A 19963-nucleotide genomic window follows, 5' to 3' on the forward strand; every position below is an offset into this window, starting at 1 on the left:
GCAGATACCTTGGAGCAGGAAATGGCAACCCACTCCAGTATTCTTGCCTCAGAAATCCCATGGACAAAGGAGCCTGGCAGGCTGCAGTCTCTAGGGCCACAAAGCAGTCAGACACAACTTAGCAACTAAATAACAACAACAAGAAGGAATTCCTATCTAGGTTTCCCTTCAAAGCCTAGTCAAGTTTTAACATGTAAGTCAGACACTGTCTGAAAAAGGATAAAAGAATTGTAATATGTCTCTTTGCCCTTCGGATCAAGGGTCTGCACCAACTAGAAAATTTTGTGGTTATCACTTTACCTGGTAGGCCCCATTATTTGAGGAAGCCAGAATTGTATTAATCACCTCTTTCTCTTTTCCTCCTTCTACCTTCATTATCTTCTCCTGTTGTTCTACATCACAGAGAGATGAGCTCCAAGAAAAAAGCTGATCGGGAAGAGGGAGTGGACTGCATGTTGAGAAATGTAGTGTCCCAGTCTAGTATAGCATTGTAGGTAGCGGCAGAGAGAGGATGAACCTAGGAGCAGTCAGACTGAGAATATTGTAATTTTTCATGTGCTCACTCCATCATTTCAGAGTAACAGACGCTCAAACAGTGGGGTAGGAAAAGTCACTAGAGCAAAACAGCAGTAGGTGAATGCCTAGTAGGCATGGACATTGAAATAAGAAATGGCATACATACAAGTGGGTAGGGAACAGGACTAAGAGAAATATACATATTTTGTCTGCTGGTAATCACTAAGTCTAAGGACTTCTACTTATGAGTAGACAAAAAAATCAAGGTGGGGCCTATGGCAAAATATTTCAGAACAAGGGAAAGGAAAATGGCGTCATAAAGACTCAGAGGAAAAGCATGATCCAAAAGAAAACTTTAAGAGACAACTTGCATCCTTAGCATACAAAAAGCCATACTTGTTCTATAGATATGTAACCAAAGTATGAGAAGAAAGAGATAAGCAACAGGCTGAAATGGAAAAGTCAATAGAAAGTTATGAATTAAAAAAAAAAGAGAAAGTTGTGAATAAAATAAAGGAGGATTGGAATGCTACAAAAAATATGCAACCACAGAATTAAAAACCGCCTTGGCAGTAAAGAAAGACTTGATTCTGGGGAGGAGAAGAAGGTGGGATGAACTGAGAAAGTAGCATTGAAACATACACTTTACCATGTGTAAAACAGATAGCTAATGGGAAGGTGCTGTATAACAGGGACATTGGCCTGGTGCTCTGTGATGACCAAGAGGAGTGCGATGGCAGGGGAGGGAGGCTGCAGAGGTGGGGGACATATGTATACTTATGAGTGATTTTCATTGTTGTATGGCATAAATCAACACAGCAATGTAAAGCCATTATCCTCCAATTAAAAATTAAAAAAGATTTGATTTTGGTGGAATATTTAATAAATAATGAGGATTATTTGAAATACTCCAGGATGAAGAAAGAAAGGTCAGAGATAGGTGATACACATAAAGGCAAGAAAAGAGAGAAAAGATAATTGGTATTCATGAAAAAGAAACCAAACAAATGGGAGAAAAATCAAATGTCTGATGGGAAGAATGGTTTCCTGATGAGAAAAAAAGCCCATAGATGCAGAGAGGAATAGCAATGTTTTTGCAAAAATAAATGTCAGATACCTACATCTAGACATGGCCTCACAACGATTTTTAAATTGCAGTGCTATAGAATAAGCAGTTTAGACATCTGCGAAGGAAACAAAAGATGATACCCAGAAAGAACAAAAAATCATGTTTGCCTTGCCCTTTTCTGCTGCCACACCAAGTTAATTACTACATGCTATTTTTCTGTCAACTGAGGGATAAGAAGGACTGATAATAGGTACTAGACAAGTTAAATGAAGATATAAATCTAAAGAATTATAAATATGACCACACAAAGCTAAGCACAAATGTAATGCAACTCACTTACACACGACTTCAGATCCTTTCCACTTCTTGTCCCCCAAGCCTCAACACTTGCTCTGCTTCCCAGCCCAAGCAACTCTGTTAAGGGCTCTCATCATTCCTTCAATAGTAAGTCCTGATTGCTCCAACTGCATTCTGTCTCCTGACAACACCAGCTGGCCCAGCCTTCTCAGGCCAGCTTTGTCATGGGCTCTCTCATACACGCTGCAGTGGGAGCTGTAAGGCCCAGTGGTATCCACGTAGGCATTGGATTCTCCAGTAGCTGCCAGTAGGGGCCCTGTCACAATCTAGAACTGACTTAACCCCCACTGAGGGTATTTTGAGCAATGGCAGAAAAGACAGGAATGAGCACATAAATTGTTCACTCTTCTTCCCTGATTGTTCCAAACTTCAGAACTTCTCTTAGCCTCTCCTAAGTTGTCCTGTGTAACCAAGAAACCAGCCATTTCTCATTAAGCTGAGCACAATTTGCCACCCTCTGTTTGCTTCCTTCTCTGTTTTACTTCTCATTTTTTTTCTGTTTTTCCTTCTCTGTTTTTCCCTCATTACTGCTTGCCTGAGATTGAACCCTCCAACAAAACATTAATTCCCCAAGCTTTGCTTTCGCTTCTGTTTTCTGAGGAGCTGGGCTAAAACAAGTCAAAATACTCTTAAAAGGGAAGATATGGAAAAATTCTGAATCATAATCAGGATCTATACATTCAAAATATCTCAGTATCAGAGAAAGAAGAAAAGGGCATAACAGAGGAGAGTGATGGAGAGACAGGTGTACTAATTCCTCATCTTAAATAGGGGAAACTCAGAAAGTGGACTTACACATTTGATTCTTGTAAACTGGAGAAATAGAAGTCCAAGAGTGTTTTAGGGAAAATAAGGTTAACTGATTGGAGAATTAAAAATAGAATGTTGAGGGACTTCCCTGGTGGTCCAGTGGCTGAGATTCCATACTCCCAATGTGGGTGGGTTGGGGGGAGTGGGGACTAAGTTTGATCACTGGTTGGGGAACTAGATCCTACATGCCACCGCTAAGAGTTTGCATGTTGCAACTAAAGAAGGAAAAACCGAGGGATCGAACTTGCGTCTCTTAACATCTCCTGCTTTGGCAGGAGGGTTCTTTACCACTAGCACCATCTGGGAAGCCCTGCTTGGGCTGCACATGAACTAAGTTGGAATGAAACAGAGAAGGTTAGCATGGCCCCTGCACAAGAATAATATGCCAACTCATGAAGCATTCCATATTTTTAGAAAAGAAAAAGAATACGTTTGTGCTCTGGAAAGGAAGAAAAGGAATGCCCATCTACTTTAGAGAAATTTTCAGGGAAAGAAGAGAAGGACTGCCCATCCACTTTAGAGAGATATTCAGGAAGTATCACTCAGCAATTTTATTTATACCGCATCGGTCAGAACCTTGTCACATGGTTCAGGGAAATCTAATCTTCACTCTGAGTAGCCAAGTGCCCAACTATAAAATTCAGAATTCTGTTGGGAAGGAAAAGAAAACTAGAATTTAGGATAGGATATTATCAGTTAAACCGGTCAGGACTGTGCAGTGAAACAGCACCAACAGGACACATATATTAAAGAGATTTATTTTAAGGAACTGGCACACAGGATTACGGGGGTTGGCAAGTCCAAAATTTGTAGGGCCTGATGGAAATTCAGGTAGGAGTTGATGTTTCAATATTAACACAGAACTACTTCTTCAGGAAATCTCAGTTTGTGTTCTTAAGGCCTTAAACTGATTGGTGAGGTCTACTCACATTATTGAAGATAATCTCTACTTAATGCCAAGTGGTTGTAGAGATTATAAACACCTATAAAATACCTTCACAGCAACACCTAGATTAGTGTTTGATTAAATAACCGGATACCGATCCCAACCAGATTGATACGTAAGACTATCACAGCAGTGTTTTTCATAAATATTTTATACTACATATACATACATATTAATATCTAACCCCTTCATTTATTGTGAGCATTCCCAAAATCATCAAATATTCTTATTGAACATGACACTTAATAAAGTAGCTTAATATCCCAACATATCAAAATAACTTATCCATTATTATGTTTTAGGACTTTAAAATATTATATACATGTATGTACTTATTTTTAACCATTTATGATTATTCATTACATTTCTCAAAGTGAGATACTGATTCAACAATTATGAAGTTCTTTAAGACACTGTTCCAGTTGCCAAAATGCTTTCCAGAAAGTTTGCACCAAGTTATATTTACACAAACATGTATGAATGCAGTGCCAATCTCACTGTACTGTAGACATTAGGTTTCATAATTTCATCTTTACAATTAAATAGATGAAAATATTTTTATACCCCTTTACTAACTAGTATTATTTCATGCAAAGATGGGCACAATAAAGGACAGAAATGGTATGGATCTAACAGAAGCAGAAGATATTAAGGAGAGGTGGCAAGAATAAACAGAAGAACTATACAAAAAAGATCTTCATGACCCGGATAATCACGATGGTGTGATCACTTACCCAGAGCCAGACATTCTGGAATGCGAAGTCAAGTGGGCCTTAGGAAGCATCACTACGAACAATGCTAGTGGAGGTGATGGAATTCCAGTTGAGCTATTTCAAATCCTAAAAGATGATGCTGTGAAAGTGCTGCACTCAATATGCCAGCAAATTTGGGAAACTCAGCAGTGGTCACACACTGGAAAAGATCAGTTTTCATTTCAATCCCAGAGAAAGGCAATGCCAAAGAATGCTCAAACTACTGCACAATTCCACTCATCTCACATGCTTACAAAGTAATGTTCAAAATTCTCCAAGTCAGGCTTCAATAGCATGTGAACAGTGAACTTCCAGATGTTCAAGATGGATTTAGAGAAGGCAGAGGACTCAGAGATCAAATTGCCAACATCCGTTGGATCACTGAAAAAGCAAGAGAATTCCAGAAAAACATCTACTTTTGCTTTATTGACTATGCCAAAGCCTTTGACTATGTGGATCACAACAAACTGGAAAATTCTTCAAGAGATGGGAATACCAGACCACCTGACCTGCCTCTTGAGATATCTGTATGCAGGTCAGGAAGCAACAGTTAGAACTGGACATGGAACAACAGACTGGTTCCAAATTTGGAAAGGCTGTATATTGTCACCCTGCTTATTTAACTTCTATGCAGAGTACATCATGAGAAATACTGGGCTGGATGAAGCACAAACTGGAATCAAGATTGCCAGGAGACAAAAAAAAAAAAAGATTGCCAGGAGAAATATCAATAACCTCAGATATGCAGATGACACCACCCTTATGGCAGAAAGTGAAGAACTACAGAGGATCTTGATGAAAATGAAAGAGGAGAATGAAAAACTTGACTTAAATCTCAACATTCAGAAAACTAAGATCACGGCTTCTGGTCCCATCACTTCATGCAAATAGATGGGGAAACAGTGGAAATAGTGACAGACTTTATTTTTCTGGGCTCCAAAATCACTGCATTTGGTGAGTGCAGCCATGAAATTAAAAGACATTTGCTCCTTGGAAGAAAAGTTATGACCAACCTAGACAGCATATTAAAAAGCAGAGACATTACTTTGCCAACAAAGGTCTGTTTAGTCAAAGCTATGGTTTTTTTCAGTACTCATATATGGATGTGAGAGTTGGACTACAAAGAAAGCTGAGCGCCAAAGAATTGATGGTTTTGAACTGTGGTGTTGGAGAAGACTCTTGAGAGTCCCTTGGACTGCAAGGAGATCCAACCAATCCACCCTAAAGGAAATCAGTCCTGAATATTCATTGGAAGGACTGATGTTGAAGCTGAAACTCCAGTACTTTGGCCACCTGATGTGAAGAACTGACTCATTGGAAAAGACCTGATGCTGGGAAAGATTGAAGGCAGGAGGAGAAGGGGATGACAGATGATGAGATGGTTGGTTGGCATCACTGACTCGATGGACATGAGTTTGAGCAAGCTCTGGGAGTTGGTGATGGACAGGGAAGCCTGGCATGCTGCAGGTCACAAAGAGTCAGACATGACTGAGCAACTGAACTTAACTGAACTAACTAGTATATAATATATTACATCATCCCTGTATTTTTATTGACCATCTATTTCTTCTTTTGTTAATTTTTTTTTTTTTACTTTTAACCTAGGTTTCTATTGGGCTGTTAGCATTCTTCTGATTGATAAATGATGTATATATATTAAGAAGATAAATCTTTGTCATATCTCTTGTAAATATTCCTAATTTGCTTTCCTACTTTTTTTCTTTATGAAGTTTTTAGGATACAAGTTACTTAAAGAAAGAAACTATATATACTTCAACTTTTCACTTAGGGTAAATAGTCAATAAAAATTGATAAAGACACAATCATATTACTGGTGACTAAAATTAAGGGGACTGAAACATGATAATGAGATGATTTATATTTTCACATACAAATGAAGCATTACTCCCACAGATGAGTCAGGTATCTAGTCACATCTTTCCAAAAAAAGCATTTGAGAAAACTCTTTTTTTTTTTTCCCCTAAGAATTCTTACCTATGTAATATTTTTCTTCAGTTAGCAGTAGTATTACTAACTTTAGGGTCTACTGACTGAATTATTGTTTCTAAGATGTTAAGTCAACATCATGTTCAAATAAAGTTTAAAATGACCAGTACTTTTTAAGAAAAAAATTATGGCAAAAGGAGTTGAACAAGGATCTTATCATTTATTTGTTTCTAAAAAATATTTAAAAGCAGCAAATAAGGGTGGTAAATCTGTGATGGCAGTAATAGCTGTTTGAAACTGATATGCTGTAAGTAGATCTGTGTGGTCATACAAACAGACTCAGGTATTTGTGCCCCACACATCAGCCCACAATGCTTTCATTTCCTCCTTGAATCTTGTCTCATTGACAATGAAAAATACATCCCACACACTGTTCTTGGATTTATTTTAATGTAATCTGCCCAGAATTTTAGCTTGATTTTCAAAATTAGAAGTGACATTGAATTGCAAGCAAGGTATCTGATTTGACCAATAATGTAAACTTGTATAGTATAATAATACTTGGAGTTGTTTTTTTACTTTAATATATTTCAATTGCTTAGTTAAATCTAATTAACTCCAATAACTTTTTATGTTGCCAAAGTGTCTAAGTAGTTTTCATTCATAGTTCCTAAGTAATTAAAATGTTTAGTGAGTAGTCAGTAATAATAGTCTCAATTATTAAATTTATTACTTATTAATCTACAATTATTTTCAAAAACTTTTATGGTTCTTTTTCTGATGCTTCTTTGAGTCTCGTTAAACATCTTTTGATCATTTACCAGTCATTTGTACTTTAACTTTTGTTAAAAAGAAAAAAATTGCCCCTCATTTTATCTTTTGCCCCTTCATTCTGTTTGTGATATCTGGGACATATACTAGTTCCAAAGTTTAAATAACCAAATGAACAATCTTATATCTTATTTATTTATTTGGCTGTGCTGGGTTTTAGTTGCAGCATGAGAGATCTGTATGCGGGATCTTTAGTCTTGGGATCTAGGATCTAGCTCCCTGACCAGGCCTTGAACCCAGACCCTCTGCAGTGGAAACTCAGTCTTAGCCACTGGACCACCGGGAAAGTCCCCATACTTTACATTTTCTGTTTTGGAGTTCTATGTGTTTTTCTGGGTTTCATGTGCTTTCTTATTGCAAGATTATATTAAAGTATCCCATGTTACATGTTTTATTTTTCTTCTTTTTATTGAAGTATAGTTGATGTATGGGCTTCCCTTGTGGCTCAGCTGGTAAAGAATCTGCCTGCAATGCGGGAGACCTGGGTTTGATCCTTGGGTTGGGAAGATCCTCTGGAGAAGGGAAAGGCTATCCACTCCAGTATTCTGGCCTGGAGAATCCCATGGGCTGTATAGGCCATGGGGTTGCAAAGAGTCAGACACGACTGAACAACTTTCACTTTCACTTTTCATAGTTGATGTACAATATTATATAAGTTACAGGTGTACAATATAGTGATTAACAATTGTTAAAGATTATACTCCATTTATAGTCATTATAGAATATTGGCTCTATTCCTATGCTGTATAGTGTATCCTTGTAGCTTATTATGGATAACAACTGATTATCCATTTATTAAAAATGTTGATTTAAGCATTTGTAATGGTGACTTCAGCCTCCATTTCTGATCCAACTCTGATGGAAGTGATCTGCTTGACAACCTCAGAAGGACTGTGCAGGTCAATGAGTCACTTGTGGATCCTCATCTGGAAATGATCCCGAGGTCTTAGAACGTTCACCACAAGGAATTTTCCTTGTAGCTATTCTCACGGTCTTGGTAGGCATCTGAACGCATCCCTTCACTTTTGAGATTCTTTTCTTCAGGCCTCTGGTCAGGTCAGCACACACCTTCTCCAGAGGCTTCACAGTTGCAGCTGGTGAGGCAGATCCTAATCTGGTGAATGGTCACCTCTGGGTCCACAGGAGTCTTGCAAGTATCTGTGAGAGCCATGGCTGCCCAAACAGCGGTGAGTCAGGGGCCAGAGCCGGCGACCTCGGGACGCCGTGGCAGCAGCGACTGTGTTTTCCTCAAAGAGCCCTTGTAGCTTATTTTATACATAATAGCTTGTACTTCTTAATGTTCTACTTCTATCTTGCCCCTCCCCTCTGCCCTCGCCCCGCTGGTAACCACTAATTTGTTAGGTTTCTGAATTTTGAAAGACATATTGCATATCTTGGTTATCTCAATTGCATCTCAGATGTGTTCAAGTTGAAAATTATCTTTTTTCCAACTACAAACCATCAGCCTTCCGTTTTTTACCTATTAGAAATCTGGGATATGAACAGGGGTTCCCTTCATCCTTTCTTGCAGGTCTTCACACTCAAATTGTAACCACTTCTTGTTCATTCTATGGACATGAGTTTGAGTAAATTCCAGGAGTTGGTGATGGACAGGGAGGCCTGGCGTGCTGCAGTCTGTGGGGTCGCAAAGAGTTGGGCATGACTGAGTGACTGAATTGAACTGAACTCAACTGAACTTGTTCATTCTATCAAAATTCCTCCTAATTATCTCTTAAATCCATCCTCTTATTTCCAACTTGGCCATTTTTCCCTTAGTTTGGGCCTCTTTTTCTCCTTAATTATTCCAATGGGCTTCCCTGGTAGCTCATCTGGTAAAGAACCCACCTGCAATACAGGAAACCCTGGTTCATTTCCTGGGTTGAGAGGTTCCCCTGGAGGAGGGCACGGTAACCCACTCCAGTATTCTTGCCCGGAGAATCCTCATAGACAGAGGAGCCGGTGGGCTCCAGTTCACTGGGTTGCAAAGAGTCGGACACAACCGAGTGACTAAGCACAGCACAGCATGACGCTTCCTTCCTGCAGTCTCTTCTCTATGCTCCCAAGCAGGTGGCACGAGGGGTACAGAACCTGCACGCTAGTACAGGGGAACCTGGAGAAAAGGGTTCATTCCCTGGGTGGGGAAGTTGCCCTGGAGGAGGGCATGGAAACCTCCTCCAGTACTCTTGCTGGGAAAATCCCATGGACAGACCCCTGACAGCGTCGCAAAGGGTCAGGCACAACGGAAGCAATTTACCACACACACACATGCAGCTAGAGTAATCTTTAGAAATAGTTCTATGTCTGCCTTTGACAATACATTTAAATATTTAATGTCTTTGCCTAAATGGCTTTCCCACAGACTTTGGCATGGCTTTCGGGTTCTTCATGTCTTGGCCTGCCTGTACTTTGCCAGCCTTGTCTTCCGCTGCTGTCCCGCATGCATCCAGCGCTTTATGTTAAACACCTGAAGTTCCTTGAAATGCCCCATATCAGCTAGTATTCTTTGTGCTTGATCCCACCTCCTCCTGCCTCTTCCTTGATTGCCCCCGATTCATTGATTATTCTCAACCTCTTATTTTCAAAGTACTAAAATTACTTTTAAAAACAACAGTAACTTAAAGCTACCACTGTCTCTTTTTCAGTCAGGCTCCTTGAAAAGATAAGTTCTACTTCTTTACTTCCTGTTCACCCTTCAACCCACTGTAGTCTAGTTGCTGTACTTGCTACTACTCTAAAGAAAACTGACGAAAACTATCAATAAAGTCCTAATGTCCAAATCCAATGGACTAGTCTCAGAGTGCACCTCGACATTTCAAACAGCATTTGGCACTATTAACCACTACAACTTACCCAAACACAAACCAAAACCCTACCTATTCTTCTGCACCTTGTAGAAAACATGGAAAATATGAGTTAAAAGATAAAAATAGTAATCACCACTTAATCACAACCACTGTTAACACTTAGTCCCTTCTATGTACTTGCTAGTATACAAAATTGGATATTTTATTTATAAATAAATACTTTGGGTTTTTTCTTGTGTTTTCTCTTGACATTAAACAGAATTTTTTGAAAGCAATTTTAATCATTACATAATGTGTTATATAGTTGTATCATAATTTAGCCTTTCTCCTACTGTTGGCGTTTAGCGGGTTGTCAGTTTTCACTTGTAGATCTCTCTGATAAACATTTTGTAGACAAATTTTGTCTCAAATTCTTATTTCTTAATGGTAGATCCCATGAGGGGAAAGGACTAGGTTAAGAATATGATGTTATGAACATTCTTAACATAGACTGCCTAATTACTTCCCGCAAAGGTAATTTACACTCCCAGAACAACATTCAGAGGACCCCAAACTTACTAATTCTCTTGCTAATGTTGAATTTGTTTTTACAGGCCTTTTAAAATCCTTGCCACTTTGATAGGTTAAAGTAGAATCTCAGCCTTGATTTGCCCATCTCCGATGAGTGGTGATTATATATTCACTTGTCTCCTCTTATCCTTGGCTCCCTAGCTCTCTTACTTCTGAACACTCCTTTTCGGTCTTCTCATGTTTTTCTGACTCTTCCACAGTATATTGTCAAGCCTCTTGAATGTCCCACAGGCATCTCAAACTCAGTATATCCTAGATTAAACTCATCCTCACTCCTGAGCTTGCTTCATTTTTTTTGGCTAATGACATCATCCACTACCCAGGCACTTCAGTCAGAAACCTGAGTCTTGCAAGATGATTCTGTCCTCTCATCCCTAATTCAGTAAGTTTTTCCAACCCACATCTTAAATCTCTCAGATGTGTCCACTCCCTTCTCTCTCCACAGCTATTGCCCTAGTTGAAGCCTTGGTTATTTTAACATTCATCACTAGTCTCCTTGCCTTGAATCCTGCTCCACGCAGTCCTCCTTACTGCTTCCAGAGTGATCATTCTAAAATGCAAACCTGATCCTTCTACTCTACTCTCTGGACTCTACCTCCCTTGTATGTTAGCCTACTTTTAGTTTTTTAAGTAAACACCATACTGTTTCCCATAGTCTATTTTTAGTTTTTTAAGAAAGCACCATACGGTTTCCTATAGTGGCTGCCCCAATTCACATTCCCACCAACAGTGTATGAGGGTTTCCTTTTCTCCACACCCTCTTCAGCATTTATTATTTGTACACTTTTTGATGATGGCTGTTCTGACTGGTGTGAGGCAATACCTCATTACTGCTGCGAACCATTTAGTACAGGTACTTTTTATTTAGAGCATATGCATTAGTTTTTCTTGAATATGTTTAGTTACGTCTGTCAGTTTTTGAATGAGAATATACCAGTTTGTATTCCCACAGCCAATATATGAGTTTTGGTTGCTTCTCTCTTGGTAATCTTTATCAGTCCTGCACCAAGAACTCAAATTTTTTAAAAAGTTAGATTTTTTTTTTTTGTATGGAGTTTTTGAGTCTTAGGTAAACTATGTGTAAAAGCATCTTTTTAAAACATTTCTATTCAATATTTTTATTGACCTCTAACACACAATCTAAGAAAAAGCAAAGTACTTTCTATAAAAGTGCATCTTCAAGTCAAGTTGCCTGACCTACATTTCCAACAAGATTGCAGCCACCAAGCCCTTTCTTTAAATAAATTCTATAAAGTCATTCACTGAATATTATTTGCCCTAAGAAGCTTTCTCTAATCTTTTCTTCCTGACAATCTGTTCATAGCTTTTCTCTCTGAGCTCTTACAACTGTGACCATATACAATTGTTATCCACCAAACAACAGTATAATGTGTTAATTCTCTTTTAGTTCCTTCCACTGGGGTACTCATCTCAGGTAAGGATGCCACATCAGTTTCCTCAGGTGTAATAAAAGATAATAAGAGAGCAGCGCTCCTGGGTTCCCTTACCCTGCTGCTGTCTGGCCAGGTGCCCCTTCCCAAGGTGTCTCATTTTGAAAAAAAAAAAAAAAGGTAAGAACACATATCTCATAGAACTGTTGTGAGAATTAAATGTTAATGTGCATTTAAAGCATTTAGTACAGTGTTGGGATGGTTGAAGCTCAAGCTGGGATCAAAATTGCTGGGAGAAATATCAATAACCTCAGATATGCAGATGACACCACCCTAATGTCAGAAAGTGAAGAGGAACTAAAGAGCCTCTTGATGAAGGTGAAAGAGGAGAGTGAAAGAGCTGGTTTAAAAGTCAACATTCAAAAAACTAAGATCACAGCATCTGGTCCCATCACTTCATGGCAATCAGATGGGAAAAAAATGCAAACAGTGACAGACTTTATTTTCTTGGGCTCCAAAATCACTGCGGATGGTGACTGCAGCCATGGAATTAAAAGATGCTTTTTGGAAGAAAAGCTATGACAAACCTAGACAGTGTATTAAAAAGCAGAGACATCACTTTGCTGACAAAGCTCTGTATAGTCAAAGCTATGGTCTTTCCAGTAGTCATGTATGGATGTGAGAGTTGGACTATAAAGAAGGCTGAGCACGAAAGAATTGATGCTTTTGAACTGTGGTGCTGGAAGACTCTTGAGAGTCCCTTGGACAGCAAGAAGATCAAACCAGTCAATCCTAAAGGAAATCAGTCCTGAATATTCACAGGAAGGACTGATGCTGAAGCTGAAACTCCCGATACTTTGGCCACCTGATGTGAACAGCTGACTCACTGGGAAAAGACCCTGATGCTGGGAAAGATTGAAGGCAGGAGTAGAAGGGGACAACAGAGGACAGATCCAACAGATGTTTGGATGGCATCACCAATTCAATGGACATGAGTCTGAGCAAACTCTGGGAGACAATGAAGGACAGGGAAGCCTGGCGTGCTGCAGTCCATGGGATCACAAAGGGCTGGACAGGACTGAGTGACCAACAACAAGCACAGTGTCTAACATCTAATAAGTGCTAAATGCATTTCAGCAAGTATTTTTCAATATATGTTTGCTGAATGATAAAGAACTAGCCCAGAGTCCCACAGGAAACAGACTGGTAGATATGTTGTTCACAAAAGCACATGATAAGAAAGTATACTCCTGAAATTACCTAAGGGGTCATACTTAAGTAAATTTTGTTCCCTACTATCTATTTGCATGTATGACATGAAAGAAACGAAGTTTCAGTAATACATTTGTAAACTTCTGAGGTAGTTTATTAAAATAACAATTTTACATTTGGAGAAAAAGAAAATAACACACTGTCTTGAGAATCTGTGCTGTTTCTGACTCTGTCATATACCAAATGAAGTATGTCGTGGAGTAGAAATAACATCAAACTGAAATTAAGGAATATTGGATTCTGGCTCACAAATCAGTGTGTGACCTTGGGCACTTTAAAAATTCCTCTGGGGGGGAAAAAAAAAATTCCTCTGGGCTTCAGAATCCTCCTTAGGAATTTAAAGGGATTAAACTAACCTCTAAATTTCCATCCAGCTTTTAAGGTATAAAGTTCTTATAATACTGTTTTTGACCTTTTATGGTTTCCTCTCTTCATTAGAAACTGAACTCAGTTTTGAGGAGCAGGAATCAAACTTTATCTTCACACTTCAGAGCCTAGAACAAATGTGTGTCTTGACTGAATGAATGAGTGCCCCCTGCAGAGCTTCTAGTTAAAAAAAAGCATAGCGAATTTATGGTATAAGAGGTTAGTAGCTAATATTAACTAATGTGTAAGAATACCAAATGACTGTATATTTATATAGTTGTTGATATTCAAAATAGTTACAGATTATCTCTACTGTCATTTGTTGAAAACTTTGTGAATTAATTTATTTTCATTTTTGGCTGCACTGCTTGGCTTATGGGACCTTAGTTCCTTGACCAGGAATTGAATCTGGGCCACAGCAGGAAAGCACTGAGTCCTAACCACTGGACCACCAGGGAATTCCCCCAAAACTGTTAAATTACAAAAGAAATTCTAAACCAAAAGAATTTTTTACTTCTGATGTATTTTAGAGAAATTGTGAGTCAGTTACAAAGCTTTGAGAGATGCCAATTCTATTATATCCCCTCATCCAAAGGAATTACTGTACAGATAAAACCGATGGACAGTTTTCCCACTTCTTTTGAATAACCGCAGATGTCTTTCTCTGGATATATCCCCCAAAAGAGGTACAGGAAATTCTGCTTCTCTTCTTTTAGTAAAAATGTCAATGAAATTTGAGATGCATTTACTTAACAATTTCCTGGATCTAATGGCTGGAAAAGTGAAGGTTTTTCCTAATACTAGCTATAAGCCTAACCACACCAACCTGAGTTTGAATGTCACAGATGAACTCTACATAAATTGACACAAGCATGATAAGTTTTTTTTTTATTGTTAAATTACTGTTACCATATGCAGAGCAAAAAGGGACTGTTCTACTTGTGCATTCACATTTTAAATTATTGAATGATAAACAAGTAACTGACCAGTTAGGAAAGGAAAACTAAAGCAAGGGTTTCCTTACAGGTCTTCTAAATTCTCCAATAATTATAGAAAACATGCTCAAGATTTTTAGAAAAAAAAAAAAACAACACTTTTTTCTATGTATGATATCATATTAATAAATGAACTAAATTGGAAAGACTTCCTCAGTAGTAAGGATAGACTATCTCTGGCTAATGCAGTTATCATTTGCATACAATATAAACATCAAAAAAATAAAGAGGTGGCATATTTTAACATTTTCTGAAATGTTAACACTCTTAATGCTGAGTTTCCAGTTCCAGAATTGTCCATTCCCCTTGGGGTGAACATTCTTCAGAGGAAAAACTAGCCATGGTAATGCTTGCTGAGGAATCATCAAATGGAGATGTTAGTTCACTCCACCTGTTCAAAGTGTCTACATGTGCTTTACCCTGAGGTTTTGAGCTGTCTCGTGCTAAAAGTAGTGTCTGATTAATTAGATACTGTGCTAAATTTAAGTCTTCAGGAACAGAATTTGTGATATTTAAGTTAGAGTCCTGTTCAGAGAGCAGTTGCTTTAATAGTGTCCAGTCTTGTTTTGCAAAGTGTTGCTCATCTTCAAAATCCATGTCTGTAACTTGTGTTTCTGATTCCATTTTCTGCTCAAATGCTTCTGTTACATCCATCTCATATATTGGAGATAGGGTTTTTGAAGGCCGATGGTCATACATGTAGATTTGTGCCACTGTGTCACAACCATCTATGTCTCCTGAAATGATTCATAATACTACACAATGTAAAAATTGCACATGTTGGTACCCCTCAGAGTTCTGTAGAACTATTAACACAATATAACAGTTATAGTCCAAAGAAACCCCCACAGAATGGGAAAAATAACATTTATACAAAATTGAGAAGATTTTTGAGGCATTTCTTTTTCTCTGTTTAAAAAAAAATGATGGTAATGTTTAGCAGGAAAATCAACATAGGAAACTAACAATAATTCTCCATAATTTAATTTAAAAGCTTGTGATACAGAAAACAAAAATTATTTAAACATAAACAGAATGCACACATATATCTAATTCACTACAATAGAAACTTAAAGAGAAAAAAGGACATGGTTATTTGATGGTGATGTTTAAGGTAAGTCAGTTTCAAAGGGAGAACCAATACATTTTATCTAAAGACTTACTTGTATATTGCACATGCAAAGAAGGATGCAAGCAAGGACAAACAAAAAAGTACAACTTTAAGAGCTCCCTACTCTTGTGATTTTGCTGAACAGGGACTATTGGTAACTATTTTTCTTCGTTCTGGTATACAATAGCTACTCAATCAGCCACTATTGCATATTTTAAATGTGGGTCATAATTCAAATTACAATAATAAGGAAGACAAACACACAAAACACTTAGACAGGAAACCATCTATACATATGAAATAAGCCTGGGCTTTTTTCATATGTTATCATTTCTCTAAATATAATCTCTTTAAGGAAATTTATCTTTTTACTTGAAAATTTTAGAACATAATTATAGTGATCCTGAAAGTCTTAATCTCTGTAAAATGTATATAAATTTTAATAATTAATCTAGTTAAAATAGTTCAGTGTTTTTAGTTACATATTACTATACTTATTGCACAGCCCTCTTAGATATATATTAGCATAGTTCATAAATCATATCCAATGTATAATAAAATTTCTAATAGTCAAGAATTCCTATGTTAAATTAGACATAAATAACTAAATAATAGCAAACTATGTTTTTCTCTTTATTCTTTCATGTAAAATCTTTTAGTAGGTTAGCTCTAATAAACAACCAAAATTCTTATTAGATGTTAATTTTTCACTAAGATTTTAGGTGAACAATTAAGAGCAACTAGCTAATTTTCATTCTATTAAGAAATTTCAGTTTTCATTAAAATTTCAATCTGTTGCTTAAGCAGTTGTTCTAACTAAAATATAACATTCAGAGGCTACCGACAACTTTTAAGATTCTATAAATTCATTTTCTTATGAATTTAGCATGTCTATTTCTGTACATTACCTGCAGATAAAGCAATATTAGCTTTTTCGGTAGCTGTAGAATGGCTTTCTTTCACTTGACCTTCCTGAGGCAGAACTTGACTCCGACAGGAGTCCAGAGACTTTGTGAAGCTGTTCTTTGGTATGTCAGAATTGGATTCTCTTTGATGAAGTTCCAAATGACATGGTCTTTCTTGAGATTTTATATCACTATCTGAAAATTTGCTGTGTGTCTCAAAGTCATTATCCACATTGCTTCCACTATATACTTTTTTATCTCCTGGAGGAAGCTGTCTGCCTCCTTTGGACAGGATATCTGTTGTGCCCTTTTTTTCTGTGGCTGAAGCACTCTGTTTATCTTTTCTTGACGAGTCAATGCTACTAAGACCCAAGGGAGAGCTTTTGTTTTTATATATACTATTGCTTTTCTTTTGTTTGCATTCTAAAACACTACCTTCACTTCCTTGTGAGTATCTGGAGTAGCAGGTCCTTCCATGATGTTCATGAGAAACACCATCAAAAACATCAGAAGGTGAAAGAGAATCTACAGAAGGTTGAAAGGAAGCATGGACTTCCCCTTCATCAGATCCTATCTCTTCACATTCATCTACAGAAAGTAAAACAGACCTTTTAAAATTTTTAGTTACACGAAACTCGTGACTTTCATTTTCAGTTGCATCTTCAAAAGCTAGATTAATTATCCCCTGAAACTGCTGAAGAGCTGGGTTAGATGTAGAGAAATTTTCTGCAACATTTTCAGCTTCAGACCTTTCATCTTCTGTTTCATCTGCTGAGGAAGAAACCTGATCTACCTCCTGTACAAACTGGACACTGCCTCGTGGAATATTTTCTTTTTCCCTAGAATGAACTATTGTAGATCGAGACCAAATTTCTGGCCTTTTCCTAGGAATCTCATCATCACTAGTTGAATTAACTTGGAAAAGATCACTACTACTTTGCTTTCTCATTTTCACTTCAATTCTTAAGTTGCTATCATATATTTTTAATTCTTCAGGAGTGCTGGTATCACTGCTACTTCTTCCAAGAAAATCACGGCACAGCATAGTGCCACACTTAGAGACGCCTCTGTCATTTGACCCGTCATCATCCTGAGACCCTCCCGCATCATAGTCTTCAGATCTGGGCTTGATGTCGTCAGATGATGTTGTAGCACTGGCACTGTCTGACTCAGGACTCTCTCTCTGATGCAGAACACTGGTACTCAAATTCCAGCGACTCATGAATGGCGCTTCTGGAGTTTCGTGGCTCTCTGGAGTTTCTGTTGTTTCTGTATCTTTAGGAGAATTTTTCCCTGATATTTGTTCCAAAAAACACTTGGAGGAAATATGTGAATCTCCTGTAGCATGATTGTCTTCATTCATGGCAGAGTCATCAGACAACTGAGTAGGAATTGTCTCTTCTACATGAATTTTAGATTTTTTGTCTTCTTGACCAGAATTTAAGGTACCATTTGTCTTTTCAGGAACCCAAGGTAAAACATCTTTCACACATTTAATGCTTAATTTTTGGTTTATATCTTGTCTCCCTACTTGCTTCTCCCTATCTGATTCTGAATGGAGTTGTTCTACATGTGCTGAGTCTAAGTCACAAACTGGATTAGAGTTCAAAGAGTTTTCTTTTGGGTTTGAAATCATGGATTTTAGAACAGTGGTACTATAAAATTTTGGATCGACATTGTCACTCTCATCAGAATGACAAGGTATTTTAGCTGTGGTGCAGTGATCTATTTTTTTGTGACCAGAAACATTTGTTTCACTTTTAACTGAACACATCTGTTTTGATTCCAGTTCATGTTTTATTAATTTATCCAGATTTGAAATATTTTGGCACTCTAATACCACCTTCTCTTTTTCTTGATTGTTCAGTGTCTTCTCTGAGTCGAGTATGCACGGTGATGGAAATGCTTCTGCATCACTGGTTTTGGCTGTGAGATTAGTTAGAGGTTCATGAGGCTTCTGTTCAGAAACACTGCCTTTGTTATTATTATCACATACGTCAAGAAACACACTTTTTTGGACAACAGATGGTTCATTTTTTAAAGGTCTCTGAGGAGAAGGCAGAGTCTTCGGTATAACCTGTTCAGGAAGTGTTTTCGGTTTTGAATCTTTATTATTCAAATTTTCACCTTTTTTAGATTGATTTAGGTTTTTAGGCATTGTGACTGTTTTTGCACTAATCTTAGGCAAAGTTGTTTGTCCTTGTTTGACAATTTTTCTCTTAGGTGTTTGTTTATCTGTAGTTACACTGTGGTCCAATTTTGTCACATTTTCATCAGATTGCCTTGAAGAGACTGAAGATTTTACTGAATTTGGTGATCCTTGGGATCCTAAGAAAAGAAAAATTAAAAATATATCTTCCAGTTTGTGAGTGAAATTCAATATGGTTTTTAAAATCCTTTAAAAGAAACAAAAAGATAACATGATAAAATGGTAACGTAAGATCAAATGGACAATTAATCAAATGGACAATTACAAATTAGGAGTTAGTGACTTGATAAATTAAAAAATACTTTTTACTACAAATATAGAGAACCTATTGCAGCAGCTTAATAAAATTATTAAAATAGGTCCTCTCTTCTTCAAGCAAAGAGCATTGAGCATTATGCCAGAATTGGATTTGCATAAATATATGCAGGTAGAAAAATCTTGTTTTCTTATGCCAAGAGAGTAGTAAGCATCTTCCCTTTGAAGTTCTAGGGGTGGAAAATAGACTGTTCCACACAGTTGAAAAGGAGAATCAAACTAAATACAAAATAGAAATGTTGAAATTGTTCCAATTTTTTTCTTCCAACAGTAACAAAACTAATTTATTTCTCATAACAAGATCATTATTATTATAGGTCATGAGGGTTAACAACTCTCATGAATCTGCAGTTGAAACTAACACTGGTTACTGGAAGGGAGGATTGATTTTGAGAATTCACTTGTTTATAATGGTTGAAGTTCTAGTGATGATATTTTGAGCATTTAAAACTGTCAAACAGAAATACCAAATCTTTGTAGATGTTTAATTTTTATCTGTTACTAGAACATGAACAATTTTTCTCTGGCTTATTTTAAAATTTACTTTCAGTATTAATTCATTACCTACCTCAGAACTGTATTTAGCATTTTACAAACTGCTCTTACATGTATGAATGCTTAATGAATGAAGCAAATTAATTTTTAAAATCTGTTATTAATTAGCAAATTATGCAATCTGATCAGTAGTCTTCTTTCTTAGAACATGGAAAACAACAGGCACAGCACAGAGTCTAGAGAGAAAATTCTTCCTTCCTATGTATTACAGCTCTCTAGATTGTACCACTAGTTTTTAAAGA

The 19963-nt window shown here is 37.2% G+C and overlaps 1 protein-coding gene, 1 non-coding gene and 1 pseudogene across 13 annotated transcripts in view; 1 reads left to right on the forward strand and 2 right to left on the reverse strand.

The window, feature by feature from the left end:
• The first annotated feature begins 3056 nt into the window (after nt 1-3056).
• Nucleotides 3057-3164, forward strand: LOC133041795 (U6 spliceosomal RNA). The gene has a single exon (XR_009689367.1). It is a non-coding gene; the product is annotated as a U6 spliceosomal RNA (small nuclear RNA).
• A 4873-nt stretch (nt 3165-8037) lies between these two features.
• On the reverse strand, nt 8038-8399 carry LOC133040237 (small ribosomal subunit protein uS10-like; annotated as a pseudogene).
• Nucleotides 8400-14121: 5722 nt separating this feature from the next.
• BTBD8 (BTB domain containing 8) overlaps nt 14122-19963 on the reverse strand; it is a 93523-nt gene continuing 87681 nt past the window's right edge. For 11 of the 12 annotated variants that reach the window (XM_061121390.1, XM_061121387.1, XM_061121389.1 and 8 more), the window contains 2 exons: nt 16646-18970; nt 14122-15363 (listed from right to left, as the gene is read on the reverse strand). In XM_061121390.1, coding sequence (XP_060977373.1) covers nt 14894-15363; nt 16646-18970 — 2795 coding nt within the window. In that variant the 3' untranslated portion in view covers nt 14122-14893. Of the gene's footprint in view, nt 15536-16645; nt 18971-19963 lie in introns of all 12 variants that reach the window. The other variant, XM_061121388.1, reaches the window with a different exon arrangement.

The sequence above is a fragment of the Dama dama genome, chromosome 20, assembly GCF_033118175.1.
Source record: "Dama dama isolate Ldn47 chromosome 20, ASM3311817v1, whole genome shotgun sequence".
In the NCBI taxonomy this organism is placed as follows: domain Eukaryota; kingdom Metazoa; phylum Chordata; class Mammalia; order Artiodactyla; family Cervidae; genus Dama; species Dama dama.